We start from the raw sequence: 18158 nt of genomic DNA, 5'->3' as shown, positions 1-18158 counted from the left end.
ACTATGAAGAGCAATGCTAAAAGCCCCCAGACAAGAACATCCCAACATACAGTATGTTCTTCTGCAATATCAGTGACACACTTTTTACACAGAAGATTTATGCTGCCAAAGAGAATCTTAAAAAAAATGGAATCTACCCTAAAAGTATAAAGGTTGTTCAGCTGAATGACTGCCCACCCTGTAAACTGGCTCTTCAGGACCTGCAGCACTAACAGACCTCAATTGTAGCACTCTTTCCTTTGGAGATGAGATCTGCAGGTGGAATAAAACAAGCTTTGCCTGAAGTCATTGAACAGATTTGGAGAGAGATTCGATAGCAGGGAGTATCTGAGCATTACATAGCTGGAGGGGCTAGTAATCAGATTAGTAATACAGCTCTTGTCTTGTTCAGAGGTCCTACTAGTCTAACGCACTCCTAAAATAGCAAGCATCTCATCAACACAACTCTCTACAAGTGCTGGCAACATTTGCATTGCTTTAGTTAAAATTCACTGATGTAAATTAACCTTGTTCCCAGTATGCTTAAATTCTCCACTTAATCCAGCGATTGGATGCCACCAAAATTAGAATGGGCTTTCAAGCAGACAGATTAAAGTAACCCTCTGTTCAATATTAGATGTTAAGGAAGAATGATGTCTCTGCTTTACATCACCTTTTCTGGAACGACAATCTTAAGGTATAAATTGTACTGGAGGAAGACAACTAATCAATGGTGACAAGAAACTGGTGGTCAAAACACAAGGCGAAGAGGAGGAAATCCACAAGCCTCCAAAGACGCTATATTTTAAAGGAGACAGACTCTAGAATGGATTTTTCCTGACTCCATAGTATGTAAATATTACTACACTTAAGGGTTAGCTAACTCAGTGTTGGCTGATTGAGAGCTTATTTCGTACTGAGTAAGAAATAAAGCTACAGGTAAGTGTACGAGTGAGAGTATGTGTCTGTGTTTTGGGGGATGGTTCTTGCTTTTTAAAATATAACCTACTTGACTGTTACATTTTTGTTCCTGAATGAAGTGGTGCTTACTCTTCCTGGATACTGTGTATTTTGACTGTATTCCTTCTCTTATTTTTTACTGGTTACAGATTCCAGCTCCGACACTGCAAATTCTTCACCCAGGCAGCTAGTTTATCGTATACCATGGGACCAATTACCTTTCATAACTTGCAGCAAGGGCTCCTTGGTACTGTATCGGTGCTCCTTGTTAACACAATACTACAAATCAAAGAACTCAGCTGGTAGAACAAATTAATTTAAGAGGAAGAACCTGTCCAGTTAATTCAGCTGTCTGTAGCTGTGACCGATTCTTATGGAGATAAAAAGAAAGTGATGGTGTTTGAGGTCATTAAATCTTCAAACTAATCACTATAATCAATGCAACATTTGAAGAGAAGGCTTTGATCTTTTCACATGCCTGTCTTTAAAATTATTTCACACCAATGAGTTTAACAACCCAGCCCTGCTTGCCTGGACTATTGGGAAAGAACATCTAATGAAATACAGGGGCAGCTGCTTTCACAACTTGGAAAAGAAGGGGGGCAAATTCTTACAACTATACAAGCAGCTACTCCACAATAGCAGAATGTAAGTCCCATTGTTTTATATACAACCATTTGAAGGGGGAAAACCGACTTGTTTTGGTTCATTAAGAAAAATAAAGCTTGAATGGCAGAAAGCAGTCTCAGAGGACAGCCTGTGTTTATGGCATTTTTATTCAGCTCCACAAGGTTGTTGTCCAGCCACTTTACACAGGAACCAGTATAGGTGAGGGATCCAGCAAGAACATTAAAAAAATCGCCCAAATCTTCCTTACGTGAAAGGTTTGCTGCTCTCGAAGATCCTGTGAACACCACAAGCACTGTGAGGATGGCAGTTTCTGATTAATTGCTCTGTAGTAGATGTACAGGGAAGGTGCTGCCATGTTTGTAGGGAATACTGGTGTGTGGCTAAATGACTTCATTCACATTGTGACTGCAGACATCTCGTGTCATTTTTAAGGAAAAATAGTTCATTAACAGATGATACAGAGTCTCATGCGTTTCTGCATGCTTGTGTGGTGAGTACCACCATACAATGCAGAGTGGTGCTGGCGTTTTTAGCTCACCACTCAGTATTTTCCACAGCGCTTTGTGAAAACAGTTGCATGTCATTCTTCTGAACAAGGACCTCCAAAATCAAGTGTTAGCAGCTCAAGAGCTTGGCAGGCAGGTAAGCCAACAAATTCAAGTTGCATTTTCCTTGGAAGGTGCTGCCGGGAGCCACTATGAATCACTGACAAACGGGTGGACAGGAGTGATACAAACTGTGACTTCTCTGCAGTTGAAGGGTTCTTGTTCCTCATAGAAATTCTCTTGAGTTAGTTAATTCTACAAACAGACCATTACAATGAAGCAGGTTTGAACTACAATACAAATGATGCAAGTCTGGCATTACTGGATGGTTACCCATTGAACAGTAGTTCCAGAGCACCACAGCCTGGAAATCAGGCCTTTAGCTGCCATATTTACACTATTGTTACAAAAGAAAGGGGGGGGGGGGGGGGAGAAAACCCTGAAAAAACTCAACCCCAACTCCCAAATAACAAGCAGCCAGAAACGCTGAGCTCTGCCTCTTCAGTCTTCACAGAATCCATCACTTCCAGTCTTGGGATGCTGCTCCTACAAGGGACCCTTGAACTGGTTTCCTGACAGATGTTGCCTGATGGAGGGTTTGGAGCTCGCAGCATCACCCAGCTTTCGCCAGACAACCTGTAAGAAAGAATAATTGGGTGGGGAAAACGAACTAAAATCCAAAGTCTGTGAGGATTTCTACAACTGGAGTCTGCAAGTCACCATCGGCCGTTTCCCAGAGCTGCGCTGTAATTCTCAACAGAGCCACTGGATGGCACCTGCGCACCAGTTCCCAAGGAAAACACTATTGATGCGTTTTTCTAATTAGTCCCTCTTGAAACTAAAACTGGTTTTGCTTTGGGTAACAGTATAAACAAATACACTAGGTTCAGAAGTTAAGTTCAATGTTAGTTCACCCCTGCTATGCTTACAGAAAAGATGTTACCATGAACAGAAAAAAAGAATGAAAAAGATAATGATTAAAAAAACACATCTGTGACTTTCTAAAAACACACAGTTTATCACTCTAGGGCCACTGGATGGACGGAGACAGTTTCTTTAAAAATAAGAAGCTGCAAAGCACTTTATATCTGCCTACATTAAATGAATATTTTAAAGAAAAAACAGCTGATGATGAACAAACAGAAATTAGTCCATTTGGAAGGATAAAGTTACGGTGTTTCACCATTCCCCCTGCCAAAGGGGAATGTGGCATTAAGCAGACAAAATACCCTAAAGAGCATGTGCCCATTTACTGTGGTTTTGGCTTTGCTCATAGGTATCCGGCAACTGAAGGACCTCAGCCCTTGCCAAGGATGCTTGCTCTCAAACTCTGCTCAAAGCTGAAGCATGGAGGCAGTGCAGCACATGGAGGCAGCAGGCACCACAGAGCAGAGGTTTGGTACTAAGGCCCACCATAGACAATGTGGCAAGTTCAGTTAACAGTGTGGTTGCCCAACATGGTAGCAGTGCTGATAGCACTCCACACGTCATGGTGCTGTCCAACAGCTTCAGACAAGAAGATTCTCCCTCTGATGTTATCTCAGTTTAGGTTCAAACCCATTCAAGCTGTACAGCTTTAAAGATGGCAACCAATTGCGGCTCAGCCCAAACCAAGTCCCTGAGGGCACAAGGTGGGGTCAAGTGCTAACAGGATCCTTCTAGCCAGGGAACACCCCTAGCACAGCTCTCTGACAGCTGGACTAGCTACTGTACACCCTTGAAGGCAGCAAAGTGGGAATTGCCAGCTAAGCAAAGGCTGCTCCATGCAATGAATGAGGCACTCGGGTTACTGATACCCAAAGCAGTGGTCAGCTGAGCCTCCACTCTGCCCTCGTGCCTGTAGATCTTGCATCAAGCAGGGCTTCTATGCAGTAGATCCCTGCTCCTCCATAATGCTAAGAAAAGACCTTGAAAGAAACCCCTAGAGTTACTGGGAGTTCTTACATTGCACATTTCACGAACGATCGCCTTCTCCTTTTCACTCAGGTCCTCTTCATAGCTGTCTTGCATTTGCCTGTCCAAATTTTCATGGACCTCAAGGACCTACAAAAAAAAACATTACAAAAGCATTATGCTCCTCAAATAATTACGTGTCCCTAACAGCACCATTAACCAGTATCTACATTGGCAGGAGGCACAAGGCCTCGAGGTGGGTCAAGATGAGCACATGAAGATGGGTGCCTCCACCCTCCTCCTTCACTGGTGATGGCATGCATCTGTCCACCCCCTGCATGGTATGGCTACCATCACAGTCCTGGGGGACCATGTTGTAAGTGGCAGTGAGCTGCCTGTGCCCAGAAACGCATCTCTTCCATGAAGGCTGCTAATAGCCCCACCTTCCAGGCAGCACCCACAGCAAGGCAACCCCCTCCATACTGCCTCCATCGCATCCACATGCATTCAGATTGCCCCTCCAGACAGGCATGTTGCACAAGTCAAGTGCATCACAGCACAGGACTACCTCCAGTGAGTGACCTACATACCTCACTCAGAACTTTGCCACTGATGAGCAAGGCAGTCAGCTCAAGTGTGCAGGGTCAAAGCTCCTGGAATCACCCAGTGCCATCAAACAGTATGTGGTCTTATTCACTACAATACATCCACACACATGTAAAGCCATTCAGCAGATGTATTTGTGTGTGTAACTACTCCTACATCTCCTAGGGAAGAACAGAACTAGATGCTGTGCAAGGATGGGTTTCACCCTTTCCTGAGGTACACAGCACTGGCTGCTCCATGAAATGGGATACCAGTGTAGATTATCTCCCCGCCTGCCTCAGCACAACAATCCTGCTGTATTCAAACTGTGTTACAGACAAAAACAGGTCATTCTCCTAGGGCCCTTAACCTACTTGGGGACCAGTCTTTGCACAGGTAAGAATTATCCTCATTCTTTCTAGGAGGAGAGGAAGGAAGGGCAAAAGGGTTACAAAAGGCATGTGCGTGCTGACAAAGAAAGCATCTATTTTTTGCTAAACAGGAGGGAGGAATTAATTATTGATCCAGCTGGACCGGCACATCGAACTTGCTCGTCTGGAGTCAGTGTGCCTCCAGTGCTCAGCTACAAAGGCAGCAGCCTGCAGGATCACATCCCCATGCAGAGCGCCGGGGTTGCCCGGCTGGCAGCTAAGCACTGGCTGTGTCCACAGGGCAAGCGTCAAGGACAGCCATGGTTTAAATTAGTTAAAGATCACATCAGTTCCAGCCTCTGCTTCCACCAGCCATCAATCTTGCAGGCACGGGAGTCCCAATGGTCAAAAATAAATGGTTTTTCTACGATTTGTGTTTAAACTAAAGCCACATTCCCTAGTCCAGGAGGTATGGAAGGATGGCAAAGCCCATTTCTTTCAGTAGAAATTTCTGTTAATGGTGTGAACCAGGCAGAGCTAGAGTTGAGAGCTGAGCAAACAGAAGTTATGGTTGTATTTCATTTCTGAATGACTCGGGACTCATTTACCCTGGAAACCGTCCTGCTCCCCAGACACACCTCACATCTACATGGGCACTTGCAAAGATGTGTTAGCATCTTGGGTATGGGAAGAAGTGATTCAACAGCCTGGCTGGAAAGGCATGCTAGAAAAAAAATACACTCTGATGAGTGAAATCAGGTCCTGAAGAAAGACAGGAAGGACTCTTAGTGCTGACCCAGCCCCAGCCAACCTCAGATTCTGCCAGGTGCCTCCTCAGCTGTTTAGACCAGGTTAATGTTCCTCCAATTACACTGCTGGGGACTACGGATGTGCCTTCACATAAATTGCCTATGGCTCAGCTAAAGTTCAAGGATTGTGGATTCGGCGTGGATCTAAGAAACCAGGGTACATTTTCCCATGATTTGTGCCACATCCCAACCCAGGAGCCCACAGGAAACAGAAAAACGTACCCCAGGCTTAAAAATGGCTCATGCCATCCCCTCCTTTTTGCTGTTCTTCAAGGAGCCCTGACAGCACTTGTCCCTTTGCGGACACATGGGTGAGATGGGATGGCCCTGGGTAAAACGCCAGCCAGTGCGAGCAGCCTGCTCCACTTGGATGCAGGCAGATGGGGCTGGACTGGAGTGATGCTGCCCCTCTGCCTGGAGACACCATGTCCTGAAGACAACCTGCACCTTGCTCACCTGCACCTTGCTCTCAGTGAGCATGTGGCTTGTATGGCTTTCTCCCTGATGATGTGTGAACTGTGAGGAACACCTCAAGCACATTGAATTGTCCTTCATGCACTGAAGTCTGTGATCAAGGCAGTGTCACCTCGAAGTCACCCCGTCCATCACATCCACCTCCCTTCTGACTGGCTGCACTAGCCCCACATGGCCATGAAATGCATATTTCAAAAACAAACAAAAACCTCATCAGAGTCTGGATGACTGTAGTAAAGCTTTGGAAGGGAAGATGAAAGCTGAAGTAAGCATTTCTGTACCAGAAAGCACTCTGAGACTGAAGGATGCTTTCCAAGGGGTGCAAGGCTCACTGCTTCTACTGATTTATAAGTCAACTGGGCAAAGCACTGGGGAACATGGCATCCTTCTTCAGCAAGGGAACAGTCTACATGCCCTGCTAGGACTTTTCCCTAGTTTGGGCAGGACCAAATCCTGCCTTAACAAGATCAGCAGGAGTGATTGATCACCTGCTTGATGGCTCTGTGCACATGGAAAAGGTCTAGGCTGCTGCTACAGGGGAAGTTGGGTTATAGGCTGAATGTCATTCTCTTACATGTGTCTCCTCCTCAGCTCCCCATATCTTTAGCAGGTTTTCTCAATTCCCAAGGAAAGTGCTTTGATGTTCAGTGAAATACTGAGCTGTAGCATATGTACCTTTTATTCTTGTTAGCAAAAACAGCTGTTAGGAGTGCCAACCTGTCATCTTGCTCCTTATTTAGTAGGCGCAAATAAACAAAATCTATTTCAGAAGCAAAAATAAAAGAAAACCCCTAAATGTGCTTAAGGGAGAACTTATTGATGCTAAATGGCAGACAATGCTTCAGCCACATTGCAAGTATTCAGCTGCCAAAAAAAAAAAAAAACAAGGAAAAAACCTACAGGACACTAAATAGATGGGTGCAGATGAGGCAATCCAGAAGCCCTGCAGGTCTGTGCAAAGTGCACAGCCCCTCAGTGCCCTTCGCTTGGGCACACAGCTGCACCGCTTCTGGACAGGTTTGAATGCAAGCATCCCACGAGACAAGCAAAGCCAACTTCCATCTCTCTTTGCTTTTCTTCATGGTAAGGAGCTAGCCTGCTACAGCCATAAAGTCTTCTTTACACAACCAACAAGGGCTTTTTCTAACATCTGATGTGTTACAGCCACATCACAAGTCTCCTTTTTAGGCTACCCTCTTCTCTACTCCCTCCTCAAGGGAAGGTCATGAACTGTATCACAAGCAATGAGGGTCTAAGCTGCATCCAGTTTCCCACATGCAGGGGGCTGGCACAGGAAAAGCTACCCAGTTCTGCAGGGTGCAAAGAAGAGCTATTCCATATGTTACAGCATGCCATGGCCAAAAAACGTCATCTTCCACCCAGTTTAAGATCCGCAGCTGGAGACCAACAGCCACAATATCACTGTGCCACAAGAAAGGAGGAGGAAAGACTGAGAGCATGACCAGTTTCCTCAGTCTTTTCAGTTACCAGCTGACCCTTGGAAATGGGCCACAGGATGGAAAACTAAACACCTCCCTTCCATACTGACCTACAGGAGAATTCCTCCTCACTTCAAATGTGAGAATATTCTTAAACTAAGTGTGCAAGCAGGACATGTCATGTCAGACCATTTATGGCCCATGAGATGTGACTGCTGTGCTACCTGCTTCCTGACTCTAGTCATGGCACCTTCCAGGGTTTTGGAAGCAGACAAACATATCACACTGGGCAAATCATGAAACTGCAGAGAGGAATTTTTTCCAGCCCTTCCTAGCAATCAACAAAGTTCTGAAATAGAGGATTAATAACAATATGCACAAACACCCAGCCATAAAACTTCAACTCCTGTATATGCATCACTGTGCCAGACCCCCCAAACTTACTTTCCAGTTTCCAAGAATCCTCTTCACTGATTTTCCAGTCCTTTCCATAAGCTTACCAAATGACATCTTAAAACTATTTGTTTCCTGCCCTTACTAACAAGTTCATTCACATAACCCCTAAAGCAAATAAGAACCTGATTTCCCCCCAGCATGTGTTCATGATCAATTTATAACTATTTGATCTTGTAACTTAAAAACATTATCAACTTTGCTTAATTTTGTACCTCACCAACACCCCACCAAATGCAACAAAGGGCAGGAGCAGAAAAGTACAAACCCCACAGCTGGGGAAGAAAAAGCCAAAAGCAAAAGTAGTCTGGACTGCATGAGGGTTTGGATCATTAAACACAAGTAAAACTGGATTAGTACAAAGTGTCAGAAAAACAAAAGTATCCCATGAATCTGCAACATTCTGCAAATCTATAAATCAGTATATTCCAACCAGAGCCTACTTTACTTACAGATTTTCCAGCCATTGCTAGAGCACCTTGGAAAGAACTTGTGCTTTTGTGTCCCTTAGATACTCAGAAGGAACTTGCTTAGCTAGTTAAACACAAGGGTATCACATTTTTCCAGTAAAGGATGCTCACTAGCACTTGAGAACTGCTGTGAAACCCTGGTGCAAGTTTTCTCCTTTAACTCAGCTAGCAGTGTCCCATGGGTTTTATTGCCAGTGATCCTGACTGTAATCCCCACTGATGATACACAGATCTACATGAGTATGATACTGTGGTTTGCTGTGTATTTATATAAAAAGAAGTTCTTCTCCTTTGAAGACTACTGCAGAATTTCAATAACAAAGCAGTGGAGGAACTGCATTTTTTCTGCTCCTTTTAAAAACAGCATTTTGGCCACCACTGTCACCCCAAAGATCCAGTTTACACAGGACTGATGAACAGACAGGGTAACCAACATCTTCAACATCAGCAGCTTTTGTTGGAGGTTTCCCACCCCAAAAAAATAGTCACTCCCAATCTCGCATAAGTCCACAACTATTTGAAGTGATGATTATTCACCATGATACAGGTGCTGGCTACCAACAATCTGCCTGAGCACTAACTTTCAAGTTGTTGTGTTTCCATGAGAGGAGGAAATGCCTAGTTCTGCCACTTCAGTGTTAGCTGCACCACACCACACTGTACTGCACCACGCTGCATGGCTGTGTGGGGATCTGCAGCATCCTTACCTTCATAGCGTGCACAACAGCCTCTGGCTTCTGACCAACAGGCATGTATCCTGCTGCAGGAGAAGATGCAAGATCAGATGTCATGCGAGTTGGTCCCTGTTGAAATAAGAGAAGATATGCTCTAATCCCTTTTGGGTGGTTTAAACGAGAAAGAAAATATCCAGAAAATTTGAAAGCTAGCTTCTCTCAAATTCCATCAGCCACCTGCAAAGACAAAAGACACCACTACCCTTCCTTAGAAGTCACTTGACTTAATGCCATTTAAGCCTACTATCACTCAGTCTAGATGTACTCAGGCAGGAGATCACCCCAGTTTTAAAGCTAACTTGATTTAAGAAACCTTTTTCACTCACTTAGGATAACTTTGCACAAGAACAAGATCAAACAGTTCTCATCCTTCTAGCCAAGGGAGAAAAGCAAACAAGATGATTTTCCAGCACAAAGCAGTCACTGCTAAGGACTAAGAAGCTGCATTCTCGTGAAAGAAACAGTTGGTATAACTTCATTGCTTTTCTGGCAACATTTTTACATAGACATCAAGTACCAATCTTCAGCTACAGAGAAAATTGTGAAAGCAACCTTAAAACAAGCAGATGTCCAAACCTAATGTTGGCCAGGTTTGTTTCCAAAATGCTGGCCAGTCCTCCTGCATGAAGGATCCCATTGGGAAAGATGCCGAAATTATATTTTACAAAAGATTTCTACTGTCCAAACAGCCTTGTAAGCACTTTTCATAGGGCTTTCCCTCTTTCTAAATGTGTCCAACTTGGATTATGAGAGACACAATATCTTTATTCAGTGAGATGCACCCTGCCTGTCCCTAATATTTCTTCATTGCTTTGTAGCAGTGAGAGAAATCAACAATGAAACCATTGATCAAATTCTATTTAGTCTTCACATCCTTTAGGAAATACAAAGAATTATTATACTGAGCCTCTGAAAGCAAATTAGGATGGCAGAGCGGCATGTAGCACCATCACAAGAATGCTTTCACATACAACACGAGGCACTCCTTTCTCATCTTTTGCACGTTTGAAAACACAGCACGTTTTACGCTTCATCTCATCGCTTTGCCTTCTAAGCCAAGGCCAGCAAGCTAGTTGTGTCAGAAAGGAGGACAAAGGGAGGGGCATTTCACCACCTCACATCTTTCCAAATGTTTTAAGTTGTTGGGGCCTTTTTACTAATAAAAGTGTTCGTGTGCATACATTAAAGAAAAAGATGGGCCCATTCGTTAGGCTACAGACAAAAATAGCATGAAAAGCATGGAGTCATTCATGCCTAGGCCACTGATCTGTGTTTAATCCTTGTCATGACCAACAGCCATATACTCACAACTGAGATGCTGGTGGCACAAGAACTTCCTACTGAGAGGCAGGCACCTCAGAAAAAGCAAAATAAGACTTAGCAATTCCACAGTAATTCTCCAAGGAGATGTGACAAACTGACAACACACAGAGACCAAGAGACACTCATATGCTGGGCATAGTTCTGGACTTGCTGGCAGGGAGTTACAGCAAGCTGGAGCTGTGGCCACTTGGGGACATGTCCTCAGCCATCCTGTGCACAATGTCACACAGAAAAGGCAGAAGCTGGGGACCAGGGACTGGGGCATAGCTGTGACTTAAGACTGCAAAATGGGTTACCAGTTTCTCACAGGGCTGGTAAACGCAACAAAGTCCTTCCAGAATCAGCCTCCCACAGAGGTCAAAGACACCAATACATGTGTAATTCATCTGGCATCAGAATGAAAGGTGCCTTCTTTCCATGACCATCACAACTGACAGCAGAATACTCAGGAGTTTGCAGCCATGAACGACACTTGCTATTGATCTTCCCTACAGCCCTCTTTAGAAGTAACACAGGAAAAATCAAGCAAAGGTCTAACATCCAATCTTTATTCTGAATTGAGAGTAAACTGACAAAGTAAAAGGAATTCTGAGGGACCTGGCTGTTGACAACATTTAAAATAGTTTTCTGACCAAACAAGAGTAGATCACAAGGTCTCCTATACAACAGGCAGCAGCAGCTTTTCCTCACAGAACTGAAGTCACTAATAAGCTACAAAGCATTTCCATGATCGTAATCACTCTCAAAATCATTATACAATGCAAATGAAACCAGAATGATTAGAGATTTCTTTTTTCTAGAGAGCACGATCATACTTAACAGATCACCATACCGACAAGATAAAAGTATTCCTGCAAATATGGAGATGTGCCACATGTATTGTATAACACAAAAAACATCGAAGCTTCCTGTATGGAGGCATACATAAAGGAGGCCACAAAAGAGGGAGCTGTACATAGCTGTAGGAGCTGCAAGGAAAGAAATTACAACATATCCACCAGGATGCATGGCTAGCCTTTGGAGGATGGAGAGGAAAATGGACAGAGTTCACTGATAGCGTTAGTTGAAGGGGAGGAAATGGAAGGAACTGGAGATAAGGTCAAGGTTGCTGGACTGGAAGACTGCCAACAGAGGAGAAAAGTCATGGAAAGGGAAGAAAGAGGAGGATGTACGTTTTCCCAGCAGGAAACCAGTTGAGATGAAATGCAGGGGAGGGGGAATCAGAGATAGGAGACAGGAGATTGGAAGAAGGGCAGGAGGGCAGGCGAAATGTCAGGAAGTCATTGTTAAGGTAGTAGCTGAAACCACACATATGGAGGAGATTCCTCATGCCTAAAATAGATGCATTTGGAAACTGTGGGTAAGAATTACCACAGCTGCACCCCAGCGCTCTAACTCAGCCACTCTGAAGACCTCTGTCACTGCAGAAACCCATGCCCTTCCCGTTCCCTATAGCTGACATTTTCACAGGCACGGGAACACACTGACTCAGCACCCTGCTGGACAATAATAGCAAGGTTAATCTGGTTACATCCTAAGAAGCAGAAATTGTGCATACAGGCAAAAAGCAATACGGTATGTTCTGGGGCATGTATCACTCTCCATTTCCTCTCCTTGCCTGGTTTTGTCAAATATGCACTCTCTATATTAGATGCACATCTGGCTTTTCCACTTGATAGGTTTCCATAGCATTTGGTAGCTCAGAGATAGTTCACTCTTCATCCTCAGACATGTGGCTGAGGTGTCACGTAACTATATAAAGGAATGGTGCTCAAAAACAGCTCAGAAGTCACCAAAAGGATGAAACTACATTTATAATAAACTTGGTCGTTTTTCTAGTTCTGCTGAGGCTGAACCTCAGCAGAATGAGAAGCCAAGCAATTTCAAAATGCAAAGTTTCTTTATTCTCTTTGGCCCAACTAGCTTTAGAGTCGCTCCAAGTTTACAGCAGCAGAGACAAGACTTGAAGTCTGCATGTTTAACTCAGCACTCATACAAGAAACTCGTCACTCAAAAGGAAACAACTGTGTATCTATGTTGTGGTGTCAAATGGTCAGCTGGGTAGAACTGCAACATACACCAGTTTCTGTTTCATCCACAGCCAGCTGCAATGCCACTTAGCATCAGTCCCCATCCTGCCAGCCCCACATTGTGCATGCTCAAACCACAAGCCCACCAGAGCAGCTCAATTCTGCTTGAGACCCTCCCAGAAACCTCTCACTAGAGCCTGCAGGGCTTGTGATTCAATCTGCAAGTGAGTAAGGAGATTCACAGTCCAGCTGTTTCATTAACAGACTAAGAAAGGAGAGAGGAACTCTGCAGTCTCTTATAGCACAGCATCCTTGAAGCAATATGCTATGCACAGGGGATAAATCCCCCAGTTCTCTATTGCTAAGAATGATACTTGATCTAGTGACAACCTCAAATCCAAAGCAGAAAACAAATCAAATCAAGCTATCCCCACTCACCACTCCAGCCCAGAACTCAAAGACAATCAGCAAAGCAACAGCGCTTATGTGGGAAAGAAAATCCAAAGACCATAAATACTGCCAATGATCCTTTTTAATCTAACACAAAAAATGAAGAACAGAGGCCTCAGCCTGCAGGTGCTGAAGAACATCTGCTGCTCTGTATCAAGCCACACATGGCATTGCCAATGTCTAAGACTAAGTTGCCTAATGAGTCCTTGCTGGCTCTCTCTGGTTGCATGGGATGTAGTCCAGCACAGATGCTGACAAGTACCACCAGCAATACTCTATTGCTACATGCTTGGAGGAACAAAATTAATAGGACTTTCTGTAACAGGGCATGCTGGGAATGCCTGGGAACGCCTGGGAACACACCTCCAGAGAGGCAAAGTAAGGCTTAAAATATGAACATTACTTAATAACAGTGGGAATGCTTTGGAACCCAAGAAGAAAATAGCCTAACTGGGGATGACAGGTGTCTGCTCTTTTAGAGGTTTTGGGTTGGAAATCTCAAAAAGGAACAAAGAAATCGCGATAAACAATTTCTCCTTGATTCCTCCGCGTATCTGGAAAGACATGAGACCTTAGTCCTACCATCAGTTTTCAATCTCTTTCTGCTCAATTATCATAGAATCATAGAATAGTTAGGGTTGGAAAGGACCTTAAGACCATCAAGTTCCAACCCCCCCTGCAATCGGCAGGGACACCTTGCTCTGAACCATATCACCCAAGGCCTCGTCCAACCTGGCCTTGAACACTGCCAGGAATGGAGCATTCACAACCTCCTTGGGCAACCTATTCCAGTGCCTCACCACCCTAACAGGAAAGAATTTCCTCCTTATATCCAATCTAAACTTCCCCTGTTTAAGTTTTAACCTATTACCCCTTGTCCTACCACTACAGTCCGTAATGAAGAGTCCATCCCCAGCATCCCTATATGCCCCCTTCAGATACTGGAAGGCTGCTATGAGGTCTCCACGCAGCCTTCTCTTCTCCAGGCTGAACAGCCCCAACTTTCTCAGCCTATCTTCATATGGGAGATGCTCCAGTCCCCTGATCATTCTCGTGGCCCTCCTCTGGACTTGTTCCAACAGTTCCATGTCCTTTTTATGTTGAGGACACCAGAACTGCACACAATACTCCAAGTGAGGTCTCACGAGAGCAGAATAAAGGGGCAGGATCACCTCCTTCAACCTGCTGGTCACGCTCCTTTTGATGCAGCCCAGGATACGGTTGGCTTTCTGGGCTGCAAGCGCACACTGCTGGCTCATGTTCATTTTCTCATTGACCAGCACCCCCAAGTCCTTCTCCGCAGGGCTGCTCTGAATCTCTTCTCTGCCCAGCCTGTAGCTGTGCCTGGGATTGCTCTGACCCAGGTGTAGGAACTTGCACATGGCATGGTTAAACTTCATGAGGTTGGCATCAGCCCACCTCACAAGTGTGTCAAGGTCCCTCTGGATGGCATTCCTTCCCTCCAGCGTATCAATCAAACCACACAGCTTGGTGTCATCCGCAAACTTGCTGAGGGTGCACTCAATCCCACTGTCCATGTCACTAACAAAGATGTTAAACAAGACCGGTCCCAACACCGATCTCTGAGGGACACCACTCCTTACTGGTCTCCAGCCGGACATTGAGCCATTGACCACAACTCATTGTGTGCGGCCATCCAGCCAGTTCTTTATCTACCAAGTGGTCCACCTATCAAATTGATGTCTCTCCAATTTAGAGACAAGGATGTCGTGTGGGACAGTGTCGAACGCTTTACACAAGTCCAGATAGATGACATCAACTGCTTTACCGCTGTCCATCAGTTCTGCAGCCGCATCATAGAAGGCCACCAAATTGGTCAGGCAAGGCCACCAAATTGGTCAGGCAATTCTGTCTTTTAATGACATCCTTTCCTGCCTCAGCTCTGAGAGAGCTATTCCTGACCTGCAGAAAGACAGCAAAAGACTAAGTTTCAAAACCCAGAGGAGAATATCTTGCTGATTTGACTTCACCTAACAGCCACAGCCCAGGCACTGAGGATGCTCGAGACTAACACAGAGCATATAAGCAAACGTTAGTGCTTCTGAGCCTCACATCTTCTCGTCCTCTTCTATTAATTTTTGTCTGCCATTTTCAAAAACAAGCAGACATTTAGGATTCAATCCCGATTAAATAACCCACACTTTTCTAATGGTATTCCTCAGACAACATTAAAGCTAAATGGAGTCATATCAGACACTGTGAAGTTTTTATTGCTGAGACAGAACAAGGAAAATTACATTACAGGCAGGTCCTGTCAGACAATGAAATTCCGAAGCACATCTATTTATCTCACAGTGGTTTTGTTTGCAGCCTGCTTACCCAGGTCTGAATTATACTTGGGCCCTTCCTTAGCACCTTGTCAACATCCAGGTGTTTTACACACATAAAGGTGCTGACACCGCTATGTAAATTAGGAACAATTAAATTAATGGACAAGCAGGAGGCAATACACACCCACAGCCATGTGGAAAACGGGTGGCAGAGCTGCGCAGTAATGTGGAAACGTGCCATGTCTGACTGCAAACCCCTGCCCGGGCATGCTGGCAGAATGGGGGCCCAGCATATTTTGGCTTTATGAATGGTTCTTGTGGCTTCCAACTTTATAAAGCTCCTGGAGCAGCTCCAACCAGAGGCAGTACTGGGGGGCAGAGAAGGAAAACCAGGAGCAAAACCTATGACGGAGAGCATGGGGCCACTCTGGAATGGAAGAAGCATCCCTAAGCCCTCACAGGGAACTCACTGAAGCCCTGAAGCATGGTGTCCCTTTCAGAAATGTAGCACAGGCAGCACTGAGAGCGAGCTCCAGGCTCACACAGTCAGTTCATTCAGAAAGAGAAATGTCCCATCACGCAAAGATGAGCAGCATCCCTGGAGATGACACACACAGAAATACCTCCCGTTGCCACCAGCCTGAGAACTCCCCTGGGCCCCACAAAAGGCAGGTCACACCTCTCACTGTTTTGCAACCTGGGCCATGTTTCCCATTCTCCTCTGCCTTCCAGCTGCAGGGGGGTTAAAGGCTGAAACAAAGCGACAGAGCTGCACAGCACTGAAGCGTGACATGGCTCTGGGCTGACGTTTCACCCTCCCTTCGAAGTGCCTTCCCTCCTTGATGTATCTTCTCATGCCCACGGCAGCTCTGCCATTGCCACCACACATGCTGCTCCTGAAAGGGTCTCGTGGCCCCATGGCTAGCTGAAGGCACCCTGGCAGCAGCCCCAGGGCTCCTTGCTGGCTGCAAGATTTCCCAGATGCACAAAGAAGCACCCAGCACTAACTCCTCTGGGATCCACACTGCAAAACACAGCCTTTTTGACACCCTGCTGCAGGTGATGCCAGAACTCTCATGCCTGAACGTGGGACACCCTCAACAAAGCTGGGCAGTACACAAATGCCTTATGTGTCCCGTCTGCCTGGCAGATGATCCAAACCGATGATGACACTTGGCTATTGTTACTCTGTGCCTACTGTGCAGAAAGCCTGCCAGCATCCCACTCAAAACAAACCACCCGCTCCCCTCTTGCACACTCACATGGCAGCTCAGACCTGTGTTCCCAAAGTCACAGTGGGATGCCTCGCAGCTGCGAGCGCTTGACACCCTGCCACCAGGCACAGGAGAAGGAACGTGGGGGATTCTGCAGACACACACCGTCTTCCCAGCACAACGTGGGTCCTGGTCACCGGTGGGAGTGAGTGCAGGAGCCATCAGTACTCTGTATTAGCATCTTCCCTATCAAATCAAGGGACTTTATTGCAGATGCTAATCTCCTTTGGCATTACTTAATTTGCAGCCTTTAATCATAGAGAGCAGCTGCTCATGTAAACTTTCAAATCCATGCATTAACCGCTGGGTCCACACAGGAGCCAGGGAGAGCCTGTCTGTATGGCTCAGACACAGCCTCCTGCATCTTCATGGCCTCTGCTGTGTTCACGGGTATCTATTTAGGGTCTTACATGGCCATTTTGACTAGTAAAGAAACAACTTAACTGCTTCATTGCTTTCTGAGCATAAGCATCACAGATAGCCAACGACAGAATAGCTCTTCTCCCTGGCAGGCATGACACAGTGCTGGCTGTATGGGCTGTGTTGGGGCACCAAAGGAAAGGGAAGATTTCAGGGACTGCCCAAGAAAGAATAAACAAAGTCAGGCCATTGTTTGCAACTGGATCTCATTTACAAACAGGAAGGGTGTCTGTTCTCAGCATCGCAGCTCCAGCCCTGTTAAAAAGCCCCACTGAGAGCTTCAGCTGCCCCCTTGGATTGTGACACTATTACACACATGACATATTCAGAGCAGTTTCAGCCCATAACTACTTGGTAGAAGCAAACAAGAAGCTTGACAGACACAACGAGCCCATGCTGTACCTGCAAAGTGCATTAACTCTGACCAACCCACAGGGGCACTCTCAGCGTGTGTATTCTGAGAGGTGCTAGTTCTTTTAATAAGGGAACATCAAGCACATCTGATTTCAGAAGGAAGAAGTGGGTATTTTTAAGACTTTCCTGATTTTGAAGCATATCTCATTTGGGGTTGGCCCAGGTGAAAGCCTCTGGGTGGGTGCAGGATGCAGGCAAACAGGGGTTGATAGCTGCACATGTGTGTATTGCCCCTCCAGGTCCCCTTTGCAACCTGGCTGCCCTGGCCATCGCCTCCTCCCAGGTATGGGACAGAAGGAGGGTCTGCTGTGCCCCTATCTCTCCCCTGACCCATTGCCAGCCCCACACAAATGCATGTGACAAGTGAGCATGACAACCTACAGCAGATCTTCAAAGCAGACCAATTTTTCTTGCCTCCTGCCGTCACCTGTAACAGCAGATTATGGATACGACTTGTCAGTGCCTCTTTTGCTCATCAAATCCCCAAACTTTGTATTGCCAAACTTTGTGCTGGTTGGCTGCCATGGGGGAAAAAAGCCACCCACCGCTCACAGCCACTGTAATAACTGCTGATGAAGGGCAGCTGCCTTCCAGAATAGATCGGCTTGTTCTCA

At 45.6% G+C, this 18158-nt stretch overlaps 1 protein-coding gene across 2 annotated transcripts in view; it reads right to left on the bottom strand.

Annotated features, from left to right (window-relative positions):
- Window positions 1–1696: 1696 nt before the first annotated feature.
- CCDC85C (coiled-coil domain containing 85C) overlaps window positions 1697–18158 on the bottom strand; it is a 107770-nt gene continuing 91308 nt past the window's right edge. For both annotated transcript variants that reach the window (XM_061376155.1, XM_061376154.1), the window contains exons 4-6: window positions 9316–9411; window positions 4059–4157; window positions 1697–2750 (exon numbers count right to left, since the gene is read on the bottom strand). In XM_061376155.1, coding sequence (XP_061232139.1) covers window positions 2661–2750; window positions 4059–4157; window positions 9316–9411 — 285 coding nt within the window. In that variant the 3' untranslated portion in view covers window positions 1697–2660. The remainder of the gene's footprint in view (window positions 2751–4058; window positions 4158–9315; window positions 9412–18158) is intronic.

This window comes from Neopsephotus bourkii, unplaced genomic scaffold (genome assembly GCF_033783945.1).
Source record: "Neopsephotus bourkii isolate Nb327-2 ecotype Australia unplaced genomic scaffold, CSIRO-AGI_Nbou_v1 NB_1707, whole genome shotgun sequence".
NCBI lineage: Eukaryota > Metazoa > Chordata > Aves > Psittaciformes > Psittacidae > Neopsephotus > Neopsephotus bourkii.
The sequence above is the reverse complement of the archived record's forward strand: the minus strand, read 5'-3'. Positions and strand labels throughout refer to the sequence as shown.